At 40.4% G+C, this 18977-nt stretch overlaps 1 protein-coding gene across 1 annotated transcript in view; it reads left to right on the top strand.

Annotated features, from left to right (window-relative positions):
* Nucleotides 1–9850: 9850 nt before the first annotated feature.
* Nucleotides 9851–18977, top strand: part of LOC148412997 (cysteine-rich motor neuron 1 protein) — a 43386-nt gene continuing 34259 nt past the window's right edge. Inside the window, exons 1-3 of the mRNA XM_088434015.1 lie at nucleotides 9851–10469; nucleotides 17260–17418; nucleotides 17607–17780. Of these exons, the coding sequence (XP_088290141.1) occupies nucleotides 10175–10469; nucleotides 17260–17418; nucleotides 17607–17780 (628 nt within the window). The 5' untranslated portion in view covers nucleotides 9851–10174. The remainder of the gene's footprint in view (nucleotides 10470–17259; nucleotides 17419–17606; nucleotides 17781–18977) is intronic.

Genomic DNA, 18977 nt, shown 5'->3' with positions numbered 1-18977 from the left:
TAGTTAGTCATAGTGTTTCTGCCGTAGCTGCGCTCGGGTAAACTTTGTAGCCGACTACATTTCATCATGAGAAATCCAGATGTGTGTGTTGGCTGCCAGTATGTATTCACAACGAATGTCTTCAGCTGTCTATGACACCGTTCTTGGCCTCCGTGCACCCAAGTCAGACACACGAATGATGCCCCGGGCAAAACTTTGTGTTCTCTCTGTTTTTTTGTTCTGTTGCCTTTCTACCAACTCTTTTCCCGCTTGCTGTTTCCTCACTCCTTTTGTCTTTCTTGCTCTTTTCTCCACTTACTCTCACTGTTTTCACCTTCCCGTGTGTGTCACCTCTCAACGTGCTGTCTGATCTTGTTTCAAACCCTCACTTAGTTTGCCCCTCCCGTCATGGCGTCAACTCAAGGTGGGTCTGACCAGTTTCTAGTCGTCTGAGGGCACAAGGCCCAGGGAGCCGGCTCCAGAAAGTCTGCCCCTATACCAACTTTGACACTGGTTTGCACACATGCACACGCACATGAATGTACACAGCCTGCATGGCGGGACAATGTTGTTGACTGTCAACTTTGAAATTAGTCTGAGTTTCAAAAAGAGGCAGCCAAACAGCATCAAATTAGTCACGTTGTAGTTAGTCCGTTTTGGAAGACCAACACACTTCAAGATGTTTGCAGTTGTGCGTGCAATTTAGTGGCTTTGTTGTTTTGCATCAAAATGCATAGTTATACTGAACCAAGGGGAAAACTTCCAAGTCTCCTTTATGCAGTCAACACATTAATGCTGTTTTAAACAACAAGAGGAATTGTGGCGTTTTAAAAAAATGTTTGAAATGTGCGCATCAGAAAATGACGGTCGTGTCTTTAAATATATTGCTTTCTAGTTGTCTTAGAATAGCATTAATTGAAGTGGAACTTTGCATTATGTGTCCTTAAAGACACCCCAGTACTGTCGTGTGAAAATTGTGTCATTCTGCCCTCTATGTAACAAAGCATGTCATTGCAGCCTGTAACATCACCTCTGTAAATAATGTACCTGTATTTCTTTTAACTGCAGTCTACCGTCTTCAGACATTATGGTGGAATCTTTGTTAAGTGGATTGTTTTTGGCTTATTATCCCTACCAGGATGGTTTCCTGTTGTCGGTGCAAAGCAGAGTAACACGATCTTCACAAGATTAGATCATCTTTTTTTGAGTGGGGGAAGACGAGGAGAATCCATGCAGTGTAAAGCAATCCAAGCTTCTTTCTTTTAAATGACCTCACCTAGATAGGTCACTTGTCATGGCTGTTGTTGGGCCGTAGTCTGAATAACAACAGACGCGGTTGATGGACCGCCGTCTAGACAAAGAGCAGACTCCTTTCCTCGTATTGTTTGTTATTGGTTTGCAGGGAGAGAAAAACAGGAAGAGTGTGTGACTAAAAGCCGGTAAAAAGTCTTGGCCCGTCAGGAATGCAGGCTTCCTTCCTTCTAACGTTGCTTCTCGCGTGAATGAATGAACTTGCTTCTCGCAAGTACATTGAATCATTTGTTTCATCATTGTGTAATGAAAATAAGTGATCGTGGCGCGCTCCTACCTAACTGCACTTTTTACATTTAACCACAAGGCGGCGGCATTTCGTCATAAAACAGGGCTGAGTTTATCAGCTAGCTAGTTAGTCAGAAGGCTGACCAGGATCAATAAATTATAATTAAAAGTAAAGAAAAAAAAACTCTTAGGGTGGGTCTCATACTACCACACGCTTCCCAACCAAATGCATGACAAAATTTAAATTTGAAATTATAACTATATTTGTCTCTCCTTTTTTTTCTGAAAAAGGATTGTTTTTATTTATTCTTACATAAGACTATCTGTATATGTTAATGTAAAGATCCACACCTCAACTACAAAGGCATTTAAGGCCATTAAATGGGTGTGCAAAAGACACGCTTAAAACACACAAATCTCTGAACAGCAAGCTGTCTTTAAGTGCAAGAATTTGGGCATATTTTCGTAGAAATCCACTCCCTCAACCCTTTTACTGTATTATCACTGATGGGTCGAAATCTTAAGTCACATATTGGTGAACTTCGTGTTTTGTTTGTAATTTCTAAATTCTATACTACAGGTAATTCCAAATGAGCGGGTGGAATTTTTACAAATGATTAATTTTTTTTGATGCAGTGCTAAAGGTTAAACAAACTTGCAATTTTGGGGGTCTTTTGACAAGTGATGATCTAGGAGATAAGAGGATTCTCCCCTATGCCACCGATCTTAAGCTACTGTATGTTTGTCTTGCAAATCCTCAAATTACCTGACTTACCTGTGTCTCTGAAAACTTCTGTCCAATTCAAATGAACTGAGACACAGCTAGACAAACCTCTCAGCCCCACTGTGACCTGGATCTACTTTCCTTTTGCCCCCCTACAAGCACACACACACACACACACACACACACACACACACACACACACACACACACACACACACACACAAACACCACTGACTAATGATGTCAACTCCATGCTGGCCTTCGTAAAGGTGAACGAGCTCAAACATTTCTGACATTCCTGCCGCTCACAAAGACTGGGCTGAATTCCCGTCCCAGACATAACATTCAGCACTGATGATTTTCCCCTTGCAAGGTGGTTGTTTCACCACAGCATTTGAGTTAGTGGCACTGTAATTATGGCAAGTTTACAGCTGAAACCCAGGTTGTGGAATTTCTCTGCCAGCTGTAAGTCCACCTTTAAATGCGGTACCTTTAACCAAGGAGCTTTTTGCCCAAAGCCAACAATAACTGCTACAATCATCTATGTACACACACAGGTGTAAGGATACACGAACAGAAGACAGTGTATTATTTACAAACCCGGAAGCAGACAGGACATGATAGTAAAGTAAGTCTTTTTGTGCAAAGTCAAAGAAAAAAAAATGGATCTGGAAAACTAGACATGGAGTACGAGACCTGGATGAAAAGTAGGAAGACAGCTTGACGTTCTGACGTCACTGAGTACACAACATAAATACTGGCAGACATTAATCATTTTATACATAATGATAGCAACACATAGCAACTGATACATCAAAGAACAAACCAGACACAACAGTAAATACAGGAAACTATATGACAAAAATGATAACCATGTAAAAAACGCAAATACATGATTCTAGAGACTGATATCACACTAGTGGATCAGCCATTGTCAAGCAACAGTCAAAATTTGAAGCACGACTACACAGAAGCAGCATTAGCATAAATTCAATTAGCATGAGCTAATAATATGGTTAGATTACCAAGCAGTGATTTCACAAACACGTTTTTGTTTTTTTGTTTTTTTTTGCCGTTTTAATGTGGAAGGGGAAACATCTCCTCTACTGAAGGCCATTCTGGAGATTCTCTGAAATGTACCTCATTAAAAACTAAGGCGTCAGTGTAAATAAATTTGGCATGTGCTCGTCTTTGTTTTGGCTTTGAAACAATAACAAAGTGGCAGCATAGTGGAAGAAGTGATTAGTATATTCGTTGATGGTTCGACTCCTTCCTGTGTGAAATTTGCATGTTCTCCCTGTGCTTGCAATTGTCTATATGTGCACTGCAATTGGTTAGCGACCTGTCGAGGATGTGTCTACCCCTTCTCATATCCAAAAAAGTTGTGTTTCTGCTACACACTGAATAAATCCACACTGTTATAAATTACCAGCATTTCACAATAATTATCTGTATTCAATTACAGTTATTTGTTGTATTTAAGTTACCCTGTAATATTACAATGAATACCGAGGTAAATTACAGCAGCTTTGGATTTTACAGTACTTTACTGTTATTCTACAGTAGAATCCATTTACCAGCATGTTTTTGCAAATGCATTCATAGGATTTTGCTGTATTCATTACTGTGAAGGTAATGCAAAACTTATCCAATAATCAAGTGTGAAATCACGGCAAAATTCTAACAGTGCAGACACACTGAAATTACATAAGGACCAGTGTGAAAATGGAGGTTACGACCGTGTCCTTTTCTCGTAGACTGTAACTGTAGACCCCAAGAGGCTCAATGGTTCAATAGTATCATGATCCCAAGTATGAAAGAGAAGATTACACCAGGCAGGTGCTGCGGCTGTCGGACACAAGAGTGCTTTATGGTTTCAGTCCGTTGAGGAATTCACAATTATCGCATAGATTAGCAAATTTAAACCACCAAGAGGCCCACTTGAAGATGGGCTGACCATGTAGGCCACCTATGAACGTCAAACAAGCTAGCGCTGCATATACCAGCAATCTGCCTCTTGCATCTCTTCTTCACCCTGGTGTTTGTCCACCGACCACCAGGGGACCCAAGAGAGAGAGAGAGAGAGAGAGAGAGATAGATAGATAGATAGATAGATAGATAGATAGATAGATAGATAGATAGATAGATAGATAGATAGATAGATAGATAGATAGATAGATAGATAGATAGATAGAATATAAAGTAGACAAAACAGGAAATATATAAGGATAGTGTCAATAATAATAAAATAATTTAAGATAAAACGTAACCCTATAATTCAGCATTTTTTGCTGGAGATGGTAAGATACTTTTTGCCAAAGAGGCAGACTAAATGTTCAGAAAAAATTGGTGAATGTACAAATGTTCCGTTCCCTGGCTCAACAACGTCAACAGTAATTTTTAGGGGGCATCATAGTAATGCGCCTCAGGCACCCACTGTGCTTTACAGGCCACTGGTCAGGTCAAATAGATTTTTTTTAGAAAGCTTACTGATTTATATGCTATTATTTATGATACAGGACTCAGGAAATTACAAGTGCTAACTGTAACATAGTTGACAGAAGCAATCAATCAGATTCACAAATCGCAAATCATCCGTTATGTCCTGCAGCCTCGGGCCTGGTTGAATGTCTGCTATGGGAGGTTTTTGTGAAGAGGGGAGAAGACAGCTGGAGACCTGATGTGGTCATAAAATAAAAACAATGTAATTTATGATTATAGTTCTTTTGTAACACAACCGATGTTTCACAATCTTTCTAGATTTCTGGAACATGTTTGTTTACCTCTCCCTTGTTTTCAGATTCATTTTCTCACGATATGCTTTTAATACTCCAGAATCTTCTAACACAATCTGTTCCAAAACTGTTATGAATTTGAATACAAGAAAAATAAAAAATATGTTTCTGGTAGTACCTATAAACCTTTAAATCTTCACTAATAAATATTGGAAACTCCAAATTGACCTTAGGTGTTTTATGTGAGTGTGAATGATCATTTGCCTACGTGTGTCCTGCAATTGGCTTGAAATTGACTGAGAGTGTGCCCCACCTACTACCTGGAGACAGCTGAGAGCAGGCCTGCGACCCTAGCAAGGATAAGCAGCTAAGAAAATGGATTAATTGACTATTTCTCTCTCTCTCTCTTCTCTGTCTATCTGTCTTTTTTTAATAACTACTTTTGCTATTCTGTATCCTTGTGGTGAGACTGACTGTGCCATACCTTTTGGTCCCGCCCCCTATAGGCGTCACCTCCTGCATGAACTTCCTGCGTGAATTTTATCATTGCAGCTGTTTTTGTCTCTGTGCTTTGCGGTTTTTTTGTTAGTTTGTTTTCTTTTGGATATGCATTTGTTTTTCTTCGTGTTCGTACCTGTGGTTTTGTGATTGAGTCTTTTTCTTTTCTTTTGAAAAGTTTTTTTTTTTTTTTTACATTTTTTGTTTTTAGCTGTTTTTATCTCACTTTGATTTTATTGTGTGCACACGTTTTCTTTTCAGAATGATCTAATCACATTCACATCTCAACTTGTTAAATGGGAGCCAGCACACAAGCACCTGCCCCCACTCCGAAGAGATTTCAGATGTTCTAGTAGACTTTGTTACCCAAGCGATAGGTTTTGTTCACTTATAAATGGAATTTGGGGGGGAAATGTTTTTTTTTTTTCCCATTGCAGAAGGTTTGCATTTGAACAGGGGTGTGTAGACTTTTTGCATCCGACGTATGTTTGCATTGATTGGCTGATGACCAGTTGATATGCTTCAACTGTGACACTTATGAGAACAAGCGCTACAGAAAATTGACAGCTGGATTGACATGGAAAAGCATGAGGCAAGATTTTTTTCTTTTTTCACAGGGCCTGAAATCTCTGGCGGCGCCCCTACTAACCACCCTAGGCTGACACTTGTTGAGTCAACCCTGACAAATGTAATCAGGTGTGGTGCATACTGCCCACTTAACATGCCCTCAACACGTCAGAGTTTACTTCACGTTGAGCCAAGTGTCACCGCGCTGCTGCCGGCGAGTCCGACAACACCCCATCATCCACACCCTGAAACACCTCCTCAGCACCAGTGTGACGCTTCCACACCATCGGGGCGTACCGTGACTCGCCAGTCAGTCGCAACAGGACCAAATGAGGGGGAGAAACGGGAAGGGTTCACCTAATCTCCATCAGATGGAGCCATGAATGCGGACCACCTGAAGCTGTTTTCACAAGCCTGGATCACATTCAGCACACAGGGGAGCGCATCGTTGGAGAGAGAGCGAACCTGGCGCCCTCACACTGCTTTAGTTTTCAGAGTTGTGTGACTCACAACATCATTAGCACATGCACACTACAGTTATTCAGAACATGCTAACGCCCTGCTCGACCCCACCTTTCCCCTGTTCGAGCTCCTCGCTTCTGCCCGAAACCCTCTGTGAGGCTGACGCTTGTTTGGGAAGGCCTGACCAACAGAGGCTAATCAGGTTTCAATCATCTTGTTGTATTGTTGGCTAGCGTCCTTTTTTACATCAAATTGGAAAAGTAGTGAGAGGGTAAAGGGGACCATGAGGTACCATGACCTTTCTGTTGGCTAAACATAAACCCATGGCTCATGATAGCAGCATGAAGGGCCTCTTACATTAGCCAGCTGGCCCCTATCGCCCAAGCAAATAGGTCAGTGTGGTCAGGCTGCAATCTCCACATGTCACAGGAAACGGAGGCTCTCCAAGTTCCACATGCGAGGTGTCGTCAACCATCAGAGGCCTTCTGGCCTTGAAGAGGTGACTGATGTGACGAGCGTTAAGGAGGGATGCGAGGGAGGGAGAGCAAGAGGACAAGAGCGTGGTTGTGGAGCAAAGGAGCTGATTATGCTCGCACCAGACACACTTTCCTGGAGCTTGTGTTTGTGTTAGAGAAGATGGCTCCAGTTAGTTGTGTGTTGACACTTTACTTCAGGTCAGGGACATAAAAATAATAATCCAAATAATAATCCAAAATAATCCAAAAAATAATAATCAAAAAAAAAAGACAGTTCTATGCATAGAATTACCACAATGTGTCAACCACTTGTTGCTGAAAATCATTTAAAGGAGTAATTTATTTATTTAGCCATTTTTAGAATTAATCTCAGTATTCTACATGTACAATTAATACCTATATTAGCGCATTTTGACACATGCTGTCGACTGAAAATGACATCACATGTGCTCGGTGCTCAGTTCAGTTCAGCCTGCGAACGTCACATGGCCTAACCCAGACAACAGATCAACTGTGATTGTATCGTTACCTGATCTCTGAGCAACTGTGATGTCATTTTCAGTCGACAGTAGGTGGCAAAATGCATGTTAAAAGGTATGAATTGTTCACGTGTCAAAATGGCAAATTACAGACAAAACATTCACTTTTTATTGCAGATAATTGCTAAATGTATCAAGAATCCCTTTAATTACATTTTTCATGGTTTACTAACATGCAGTTCCTCAAGAGTTTAGTTTTTGTTAAGTGTTTTAAGTATTTATTCATTTATCATTATTCACTTATTGCATGAGAGAAATTGAGTATTTTTTAGGCTCATTTGAGGGGTGCACATCTCGAGTCATCAAAACAGATGGTTTAACAGCTCAGAGTCATTAAATAAAAAACAAAAGGAATTCAAAGCAGTTCTCTTCATATAAACTCAACTATAATTGCTTTAGTTGTCTTCATTCTAGGTGGCACAACGAACCTCCAGATGTGCCTGCACACACTCGCCATCCATCTGCCAATATAAGCACACAAAAACAGCTTCAACAAACACCCGGCGACCTTTAATGCCAAAGCCACCTGCATACACAATCGGACACCAACAAACACAAATAAGCTTACCTTGGCGCCGCACAAAAGCTAACGCTGTGCTATGATAAGGTCCCGACAGTGTCTGCCATGTTTGAGTGCTCAGCTCTGACAGATTGATGACTTTGTTGTGGGATGAAGAGATAATGAACAATTTGGCAGTGGGTGACAAGAGATTGAAGGTCAGATATCATCAGTGTGGGTAGACTTGTATACACTGTAGCTTACTTTTAGGTGTACAATGACTTGGTATGTAGGAAGCCCTACTAGGGTTTTGCTTTAGTACACTTGACTTTGCAAGTTGACAACATAGAGAGCCAGAACATTTGAACGAATTCAGTGCCTTGGAGCATTCCTCTTGGAGGTACTCTAAGTCTAAGGGCAAATACACACACACACGGAGCTGTTTCTACTGTACTTATATTGTATATGTGATGCGCTCTCACAAAATCAGGCTTATGTCTCTGAAAATGAACATTGAGATTTTGATAAATACTAATTCTACACTTAATTTCCTTTAAAATGACATACAACGCATGTAGTAGTAGATGAGCAATTGATGAAGATACAGCTATTTGAATGTTGCCAAGTTGAAATTCCTAGTTTTGAGAAAAACACATGGTTTTGGCACATTCAACTTTCAATGGTGCGCATCGTCTACTAATCACTTATTTTCATATACAGTACTTAGATTACAGTTTGAAACTTTTGGATGCGAGAAAATAAAATGTTTTAATTTGTAGAAATCCCAAAATGGACATATATGTTGAAAATTTGTATTCTCATCAATATTTCTAAACCAATGCCCACAACATGAGCCTGGTTTTGTCAAACCAACGCCCCCCCCCCCCCCCCCCCCCAAAAAAAAAAAAAAAGAAAAAACATCTACTCAGTGTCCTCTTTCAGAAAAGAAGAAATCTATTATCAAAAAGAAACCATTTATTTATTAATAAGTATTTTTCCACAACAGAATGTGTCAGACCTGTTCTAATATATATATATATATATATATATATATATATATATATATATATATATATATATATATATATATATATATATAGTATTTGTAAAGGTCTGTTTATGAAAATAAATCATTAACTCGACAGGTGACGAGAGGTGGATCGGACAAATTGGGTCGAACCGCTCTAGTATAGGGAAGAAATCGAATAGCCTTCTGAACATGAAATTTGTTTTGTGACCTTATATTTTCCTGAAACTATTAATTAATTCAATTTTTTTTTCAAGGGTTTTTGCACGTTTGTTTTTTTTATTTAAAATCTCGAGTAGCCCCCTGAAGTTCCTTCAAGTACCCCCAAGTGCTACCAAGAAAAAAGGTGAGCCATGATTTGTCTGTCACTTGAGCAACTATGATGTCATTTTCAGTCAACAGCAAGTGGCAAAATAAGCGTCCCCTGAGATGGCAAAAAAAACGGGTGGATTTGTGTTGGTAAATTCTTTTTTTCCACACGAAAATCATAATCCCGTTTTTAAACTCGTAGGATCGCATATGTTTGGCAAAGAAAATATTTGACTTGACTTCCACTTTAGGCCGTTTGTGTGAGTAGGTACTTTTGCCACCTCTTCATTTCTCACTTCTTGAGTTCATTCAAAGTTCTTCTTCGGTGCAGCATCATTGCGCAACAGACACGCGCTTCACGAGCCGCGGTCCTCCCTTCCCTTTGGCTCCACGTGACTGGTCGGTACCGGTGTCAGTCAGGGGGAGGGTTCCACCGCTAATTTCTAAACGCACGCCGTTTCAAATTGGCTTTCAGTTTGGTTCACTGTGTGAGGCTGTCAGCAAGCAGGCGGGCAGGCAGGCAGGCAGGCAGGCAGGCAGGCAGCAGCAGCGGCAGGTCCGAGTAGAGCTTTAGGATTCTTGCCTGTTTCATCACATGAGCTTTTGGGGACGTGCGTTTTCATTTGACTGGTGGTGCCACTGAAGTATGGCGGTGAGGATAGACTGAGGACTTCACACTAACTTTTTATTTATTTATTTTAGCGTGTGTGCGTCTTGGCTGCTTTATCATTTGCTAATACTGACAACAGGAGGTTTTTTAATTTTATTTTTTTAATTTTTTGGAGGGATTCAATTTTCTTAATTTCTTTTTTTTAAAAACATGTTTCTCAAGAGGACTGTTTTGTGGTTGATTGTGTTGTGCGCGAATCGGGTGCTCGAAGCTCACGAGTGCACGCCGTGCCACCTCCGGACATGCCCTGCCAAAACCCAAGGCTGCGATGGTGGTCGGATCATGGCCAAAGATCCTTGCGGGTGCTGCGATCACTGCGCCCGCCTGGAGTGGGAGCCGTGCGGGGGGCCGGACTGGAGCCTCGGCTACTGTTCCCTCGGGCTCACATGTGCCTCTGTCAACTCCACTGGAGGTGCCGCCATTCCTGAAATTGGGGTCTGTAAACGTAAGTGAAGATCCTGCACGTTATGTCATTTCTATTTAGCTCGAGCTTTTTAGACAATATTTGTGGTTAGATCTGCAAGCATAGCAAACTATTTTTGGATGATCAAAAAGGTTTAGAACAGAGTGCCATCCGTGTTTGATTTTATAAACTTTGAAACTGCATTGGTAGAGGTACCTCTAGGCATAAATCGGTAAGCAATTAAGCAAAATATAGTTTGTGCAAAATATTCCATTTTCTTTCTGTCTATCTGATGGATAATTGCATCCCTACTGACAATGTTCATCGCTTTAAAATAAATCAAAGGCATGCAACTATTTGCTAAGGAGTCAACCATAACAACAGCATTGCACTCACAATGAGCTGCTTCATGTTCCAGATTTTTTTCTCTTAATTTGAAATTGTACTGTTCCTGTTGAAGCATTTAATCAGATTTGCTGATAATTGCGGAAACCATGCCAAAATCTCACGTACCCCCAGGGGTACTCACAGCTGCATTTAAGAACCACTGAGCTAGGTCCCTTGAATATAACAGCATAGGATACAGTACTTGCAACTTAATTAAGAGTACAATTATTAGTTCTCTAGGAAGTATTAGTGGTAGCACAGCGGAAGGGTGGTTAACACATACGCTTCACCGCTCAGAGGTCTTGAGTTTGATCCCAGCTTCCTGTGAAGCATTTGCATGTTCTCCCCATGCCCACGTGGGTTCTCTCCGGGCACTCCAGCTTCCTCCCACATTCCAAAAATATGCACGGTATGTATTGGACACGCAAAATTGGTTTCATCCGGAAAAATGTTTCATTGTTCCGTGTGGGGTACAATTTACCTTTATAGAACCCTCATGCTGCATATCCCATTGACACTGTAACAAACAGTTGCAAAGGGATTTAGGTAGTAGTTCTTTACTGTGTAGGTATAGCGTATATTGAAATGAAATATGCACCCTCAGAAAAAGTTCATGACTACTCTCAAATGTGATTTGCGGACCCTTGACATTTACTTAGCTTAGTCCAATGATTAGTCCTATGTCTAATGTGAATCCAAGCTGTATCTGTGGCTCATACTGTACCTGTCACTGAGATAAAAGCCTCAAATCGTTCCAGAACATTTTTCGATATAAACAAGCTGGAGTTCAATAATAGACATAATGACACAAACTAACTCAGGTTGTACCGCTATTTCGTGGAACTTGTGCCTCAAGCGAGTGCTCTACATTATTTGAATCACCCCATCTAGTCCTGGCAGTAGTATGAGTGTGTGCCTGCTTTCGGTTTGGAGCAGCTCCACAGTTTGAAAAGGCTCCTCCCTGCCAGCACACTTTCCAGGTTCTAGTACTTGTTCTTTTCTTTAAGACTTGAGTGCCTTTTCAGTACAGAGCGTGGTAATATGTTAGGCAAATTGAATTACATGCACTCAAGATCTGGCAAAATCTTGCTGTCGAATAGCTCACAAGGTTGTCAACTGAGATGGGGCGAAATTAGAGGAAATGGCAGTTGGAGCATTTGTTCTACAGCCAAGCTGCATTACTGTTGTGATGTGCTCACACTCTGCGGTGTTTATGGAACTTGGTGCACTTCAAAGCAATGTGTGGGGGGTCACATCCACAACAAATGAGGTAGCGAGCAACCAGACCCTTCACCTGCACTCTGTCCAGCCTGGAGAGGATAGAAGAGGACTGACAGCTCTCAGCGTTTGCCAAATGGCTGCTCTGATTGACTTGTGGCTCTGGTCCGGTGGCTCCAGGCTTCTTGGAGCGTGCTGCTGACCCTCAAGTCACACACACATGCACACGGTCTGAGGGTCTAGATGGGGGTGATTCAACACCTCCCGGTATGTTTTCAGGGGCCACGGTAGGCAGGCTGCTGAAGACTGAGCCCAGATTTCCCTCCTCAAGCTCCAAAGGTCTTAAAGTGATTAGACCTGCAATCAGCAATAGGGGGTAAATGTTTCCACTTTCTGATCCCCTGCTTGAGTGGCTGGTGATGTTTTTTTGGGGTGGTCACAATGTGTCTGTTTAGAACAGCAAAGGTATGATGCCCTGCATGTTCCTTGCGTAGGATGCCGTTTTATAATACTGTTTTATATAATCTTGGAATTAGGGTTGGGCAATAGATCACTGGTTATTCATTTATTTAAATCAAGGGCTTGAATGCTGGATAGGCGGATTACAAAACAGACCAGTATTTAGAATATTTACAAATTATTTAAATGTGGCAACTAAGCAATTTATGCACAAGCTATCTATGTTAGGTTTACATTAAAACTGATTTACATCAGTAAACTGTCTCAACATTTTGCGCAAGATTTATTTATTTTAATAAATCAAACTTTCTTTAAATATTGACTTTACTTATTTAGCTATTTTCAACACTAAAATGTTGATCTTGTGTATGTAATTATTGTAATGGTTATTTTTCACCTACTGTTAAAACCTTTCAAAATACAGTTTTTTCACATCAGTCTGTCAACTGAAAATGACATCACAAGTGATCAAAACTCAGGTAACAACCAATCACAGCTCAGCTTGGGAGCATCACATGACCAAACCCAGAAAAAAAGGTAAGCCTTGATGGCCCATGGAAAATGTGTTTTGAAAGTTATTCATTATACATGAAAAAAATTGTACCTATTACAGACAAATATGAACTTTTTAATGCTGGAAATCGATAAATAGGGGTCTTATTGATTTAATTTTTGTTTTTCTACAAGATGTCTCATTATCTTCCAATGGATCCCTGACATTACATGTGCTCTAGGCCAGGGAACATCCAATCGTGGCTCTCCGGTTTTCTGGTTTTGGTCATGTGATATTCGCAAGATGAGCCATGATTGGTCGTTGACTGAGCCTTGAACATATGTGACGTGTAGTTTCTAGCAAATAGCGGGATGTTTGGAAAGGTATTAAGTCATCCATTGCTATTATTTTCAGACACTAGCATAATAGTTGAAAGAAAAAAATGTGAATAAGTGTGTGGCTTTGAATGGGTGGACTCTGCAAAGATGTATAAATACATCATTGGGATTGAATGAGTTAATTCTACATTTAAATGTTTTTATCAATCGTGCACAAACCTTTTACTGCTGAAATTTGCTAAATAAGTATCTGTTTAAATGAATATTTGTTGGGTTTATTACTTCAGTGATTTCAATTACTGTTAGCCATCTTAGAGCATTTTGACATTTTTTAGAAACACACGAGATTGTTTTCAGGAAATATATTCAAACCTTACCTAGCAAATGAGATAACATTCTTTCCTTTCACCATGAGAAATTAATAAGATTTGGCCTTTTTCTATTCTTTTATAGTCAGCAGTAGCAAAAAAAAGTAGGTTGGAATAAATAGAGCTGTTTTCATGGACTCACAAACTGCACTGATTTAGAATGGGGCATCAATAATGATTATGCATCAGTCAAGTTATTTTCAAGTTTGAAGTTGAAACACAGTGGAGTAGCATCGGACGCTCCCGTCCCAATCCTGTTGAAAAATCGTATTTGACAAATATACATATCAATGGCAGTAAATGAGTTAAAATCATAAACACAGAGCATGACTGAAAAAAAAGATGTTTTTGACCCAGGCCCTACTTGTAATTGTTCATTCCTCCTGTTAAAGAGGGCACTGTTATTGAAATATGGCTGGGCAAGTACTTCATTCCGTGTTTTCTGAAGGGATAATAAACAGAAATGATGACATTAGTCTGAGAAAATGTTGCTTGTAAAAGAAAACACCGCTTCAGATAAATTGTCTACCAAGAGTGCAGACAAAATATGCAAAATATGCGAAAGTAATGCAGCCCCTTCCGTTTGCATGCCGCGTCTTGAGTATACAACGACATGCTTCAAAGGATAGTCATCAGGACCTCTTGACTTACAGTATCTGTGATCTGCCTGTCAGGCAGGTGAAAACCATCCAGTCGTCACTGCGAAATGATTTGTTTGGAAGTTCTCAAGTCCAAACGTTGGCCCTCCCACATTTCTTTTCCTCAACTTTGCATAAGTTGTAGCAGAATGCGTAGACGGTCACTTGGTCCGCGTTCACATGCCTTTCCTTCTCCCTTCCTCAGCTATTATCTAATGTTTCAAAGACTTCCTTTTTAGCTCCCTATCAGCCAGAGGGCCTCTAGAGGTCAGCTTTCTCATCCCGAGCGTGGATGCCAAGACAAGCAGACTGAGCGGCTGAGCCAGGGATCCCCCTGGGACGAAGCCACGGGCCTTGGCCAGAGTCATGCCAGGCCAGATCCCAGATAACCGGGTCAGACCAGACGCTGGTCAGGCAGGCTTTGTGTAAACACTAGACTGTTTGGATTCCTTCTATGCTTCTCGAAAGTGCCATGAAGCAACACTCCCATACAGACGGGCACCTTTGTACCTACCATTTCATAAGAAAACACCTCGCCGGCGCGTAGGAAAACCTTAAGATGGAAAAAATGTTGAGACCAGGATCATTTCAAGGTGAGAGCAAATCTTAGGGTTTTTGGTTTGGTTTATTGCAAAGACTAATTTCGCCGGCTGACTGCGCGAGCTATTAACAGCGCAGACTGACCGGGGTTGAATAAAGGTAACGTGGCCCCCTCGTTCAGTCACGCGCAGTTCAAGGCTCCTTAGCATATGTCGTCATTCGGCAATCATCAACATAAGCATCCGGAACTTGCCCGAAGAGCTTTTAAGTATGCTTGTCTTCGTAGTCACAGTGGCTCATTAAAACTAATGATGATTAAAAATATTGATTCATTTGATTACTTTCTTGATTAATCAATGTGTCTGGTTTTTAAAAATATGTTTTCATTTCCACCACGTGTACAAAAACAGGACTTTTTTTTTCTCAAACGGCCAGTGCACTGTTCCAACTTTTATCATTGGTTTTACCGGCTTGAACGACAAGGTCACAAAATTAGCTGAAATATTGATCACTGCTTTTTAAAGTAAAAGCAGAGGTTTGTAAATGTGTTACTTTGAGTCAATACGATTGTCTGCTTTCATAAAAGACTAAAGAAGTACAGTAGACTATTTACTGGTGAGAGCATGACATTAGGGTATTTGGACAATTTCTTTATAAATAAATAATTTATTGTCCATAACTATTGGTTATCTTGATAAATGATTACTTGTTGATTCATCATTGCACCTCAAATTAAAACTCGATTAGGATTTTATGTCAGATAAGTCCAATAGAACTACTGTATAACTGAGAATAAAAAGGAGCTAATCGATAAACTAGACAGTTAATGGATTATCAAATGAATCTTTTCATTTTTGATGATCAAACCAGTAACTGAATTTATGATATTTCACTGTCAGTTTGAAGTAATGTCTCATTTTTTAATAAAAAGGATGTAAAAGAGAACTTTGTTCAGACTGATAATTTCATTAATCAACTAATCAACATATGAATCGATTATTAAAACAACCATTAGTTGCAGCCTTAAATCACAGTATTTAAGACAATTTCAAATGCGATTTGCAGAGCAGTTTGGATCATTCCAACTTTTTGGGAGAGTAAAGCCAGAGCGTTAAAATAAGCTCAAATTGCGCTTCATCGTTGTTTTAATGAGGCATGGGAGCCACATGCTTGGGAAAGCGTCACACTTTGTCTCATCCTGTTTACTCTGTTGCCGTTCTTGCTGATCTTTGACAACTATGAAAAAGGGTAATTTGCTGTATGCAGTAGTGTTTAGTCATGCATTCATAGGAAAGGAACACTATGGCTAATGTGTATATGAGGGCCCGTGCTAATCCTGCCGTTTCTGGTGGTTATTCACCAATGTGGCTGATGGCTCCGTCATTCCCTCCATGCTATTGTGAAGACTGGTGGCTCAGCTTGAATTCACCATCTCTGTGGAAGAGGCGTGCCTGGCAAAAGCAGCGCATCTGTTGTCAAGAGTTTGGCGTAAGTGGCCTTGCTACAAGACTACAGAGGAGGCGTTTCTCAGAAGCAGAAGGGATTCAATCGCTGGGAGTGCCCCACGCTGTGGAACAAAAGCAAGAAAATGGCTTCAATGGCTGGAGTAGCACGGCACAACAAGGAGGGAAGAAGAAGGGCAACCCAGAATTACGCTTGCCACTTTAGTAGCTGTCGAGCTGTAATGTGTTGCCAGTTACAAAAGGGGCCACGAGCAAATGATGTCTAGTAAACTTATGAATTACTAGGGATGCACCAAAATGGAAATCTTTGACTGAAATCGACAATGAAAAGCTTAGTTATCTGATTCGGTAATTGACTAGATTGCCCAATTATTGTAATTAAGTGAAATATCTAAGTCATTTCACCACCATCATTCTTAGATTGTTAGAAAGTCTACATTTGTTTAGAGATTTACGTTGAATTCAAGAGCAGACATTTTGTGTCCAATGGTGTTTGGTATCACTGGAGATTTGTGCCATGCAATAACATTGTAAATGATTAGTGTTTTTTTTTTTTTTTTTTTTTTTTTTCATGTTGGAGTGTTGGTGTTGGTAGAGACGTGACGTGATGACCATAAAAATGGAGAGTATTGCTAGATGGTAGCAATTGCAAGGACTCAAGCTTGCATCTTTGCTAACACAGCCAGGAAGGCCAACTTCAAAATATAACCTGCCACGACTATTGCCCTGTCGTTCATGTATAATTTGGTGTGTTTATTTTGAAGTTGGCTTTCGCAACATGCCCATTAGGGTAAGTGTGGGCACACCTAATGGGACACATGTAGATTGTAGCTTAGCAAATCAAGGTCTCGTCCACTCCCTGTGTCTTGCAAGTGCCGAGCTCATGTTCCGTGCCCTCATCCTTTTTCCACTCCACTCTTATCTGCAGTGCTTCCAAACCATCCAGAGGCTGGCCTGGAAGACAAGCGATGCCCCCTGACAACGGGTTGCGACCGAGAAGAAGGTCAATGTCTATGTGATGCCAGACACACTTGCCTAGCATCCTTCACCTACCCCGACCACGAGACCTGCATGAAAGCCCATTTAGGTGAGCCACCCACTCCCACTTTACACTTAAGTAGTTTTCAAAGTCAAAGACGTCTTAATCCGCAACAGATGTTACTCGGATGTGACTAACGCTACTTAGATATTGTGGTGATGACTAACATGTGAAGACTTCTGTTTTTTGTGACTCATTGATGACTGTTGTGCGCTTCCGTGGCCGGGTCCTTCCAGCGGATCGAAACCAAGAGCCCCGGGACAGACACAGGCAGAAGTATGTGGGGCCATCCAAGCCAGCTTGCATGTTCTCTGGTTGTAACCTGACCGTGGACGGCTGTGTGTGCGAGTCTCAGAGCTGCAGCCACCACTTTGCCTACATCAACCGCAGCCAGTGCCAAGAAGCCGCAGGTAACCTTCAGCTTGAACTCGCGTGTGTAATTGTGGAGCGGTTATGTTATCCTGCATTAACCCTTTAAGGCCTAAATGTGTCAAACTCCAGTCAACGAGACCAATTAGTGGAAAACACTAATTGTGGTGTGCCTATCACCCCAATACAATTGCCTCGCTTCCCCCCAAAATTTCTCAAGTGCAACAAATACCAGTGTGTCACTCAAAGTATCCCCAACTTATTGTGAGCGGTATAGCTTCATACCTGAGAAGAGTGGTAACCAGTTCTTGCATAATCCTAAACAATTATCAAACAAAATTAGAAGTGCAACGATTAATTAATTAGATAACTAATAGATGATTTACTTGGCACAGCAGCTACTTCCAGACGACAGTCTAAACAGGCCTGAAAATTCTTGCCTATTATTAAAATAAAAAAAAAAGAAACATGTGCCTAATAAGGGGCGTTTTTTCCTGTTTAAGCTAAAAGAAGCAGCTGTGCCCCGTAAAGGGTTGAGTGAGAAATGTTTTTGTTCTCGATTAATAGTTTATGTGATCCTTGTTGTTTTTAAGAATAGGGTCTAAAAATGGCTGGTAAAAGAGGTAATCAAGTCTTACCTAAAGTGATTGATTACTTTGGTACATCGCTACCTAAGTTAATCAATTACCTCTTTAATCATTTCAGCTTTCATACTGAGTTGTCTAAAGTAATTGATTTAATTAGTTACCGAAAATAAATGATTACTTTAGTACTTTATTCCCCAAAGCAGTAATAAGAAAGTAATTTGCAAACATCTCCTTTTACTCTGGGAAACGCTGAAATGCTATGGACCAAACCAGCAAACAAATCATTAAAAAAAAAAAAAATCCTATTTTTTACTACAAAGATGGAAATTAAAACCTGTTTTTTTTAAATTCATATTATCGATTAAAACGACAAAAGAACATTCTGAAACAGGAATATTTTACTTTGTGAATATAAGAGGCAGAATTATTTTTATTTACACTTGTAAATGTTCACATGACCATAATCATTTGGCTATGTGGAGACTTAGAGTCAAAACAAAACAAACCTTTGTTTTGTGACTCATAGTTCATAGTAGTTGGTTGTTCCCCCAGGAAGTTATGTTCGTTAAAGCACCGTTATTAAAACCTGCAGTGACAATGCAAGAACTTTCATCCCAAAGCCCAACTGATGACAGTTTTAACTCGCACCAG

Source organism: Hippichthys cyanospilos, chromosome 14, assembly GCF_059441005.1.
Source record: "Hippichthys cyanospilos isolate Australia breed blue-spotted pipefish chromosome 14, RoL_Hcya_1.0, whole genome shotgun sequence".
NCBI lineage: Eukaryota > Metazoa > Chordata > Actinopteri > Syngnathiformes > Syngnathidae > Hippichthys > Hippichthys cyanospilos.
The sequence above is the reverse complement of the archived record's forward strand: the minus strand, read 5'-3'. Positions and strand labels throughout refer to the sequence as shown.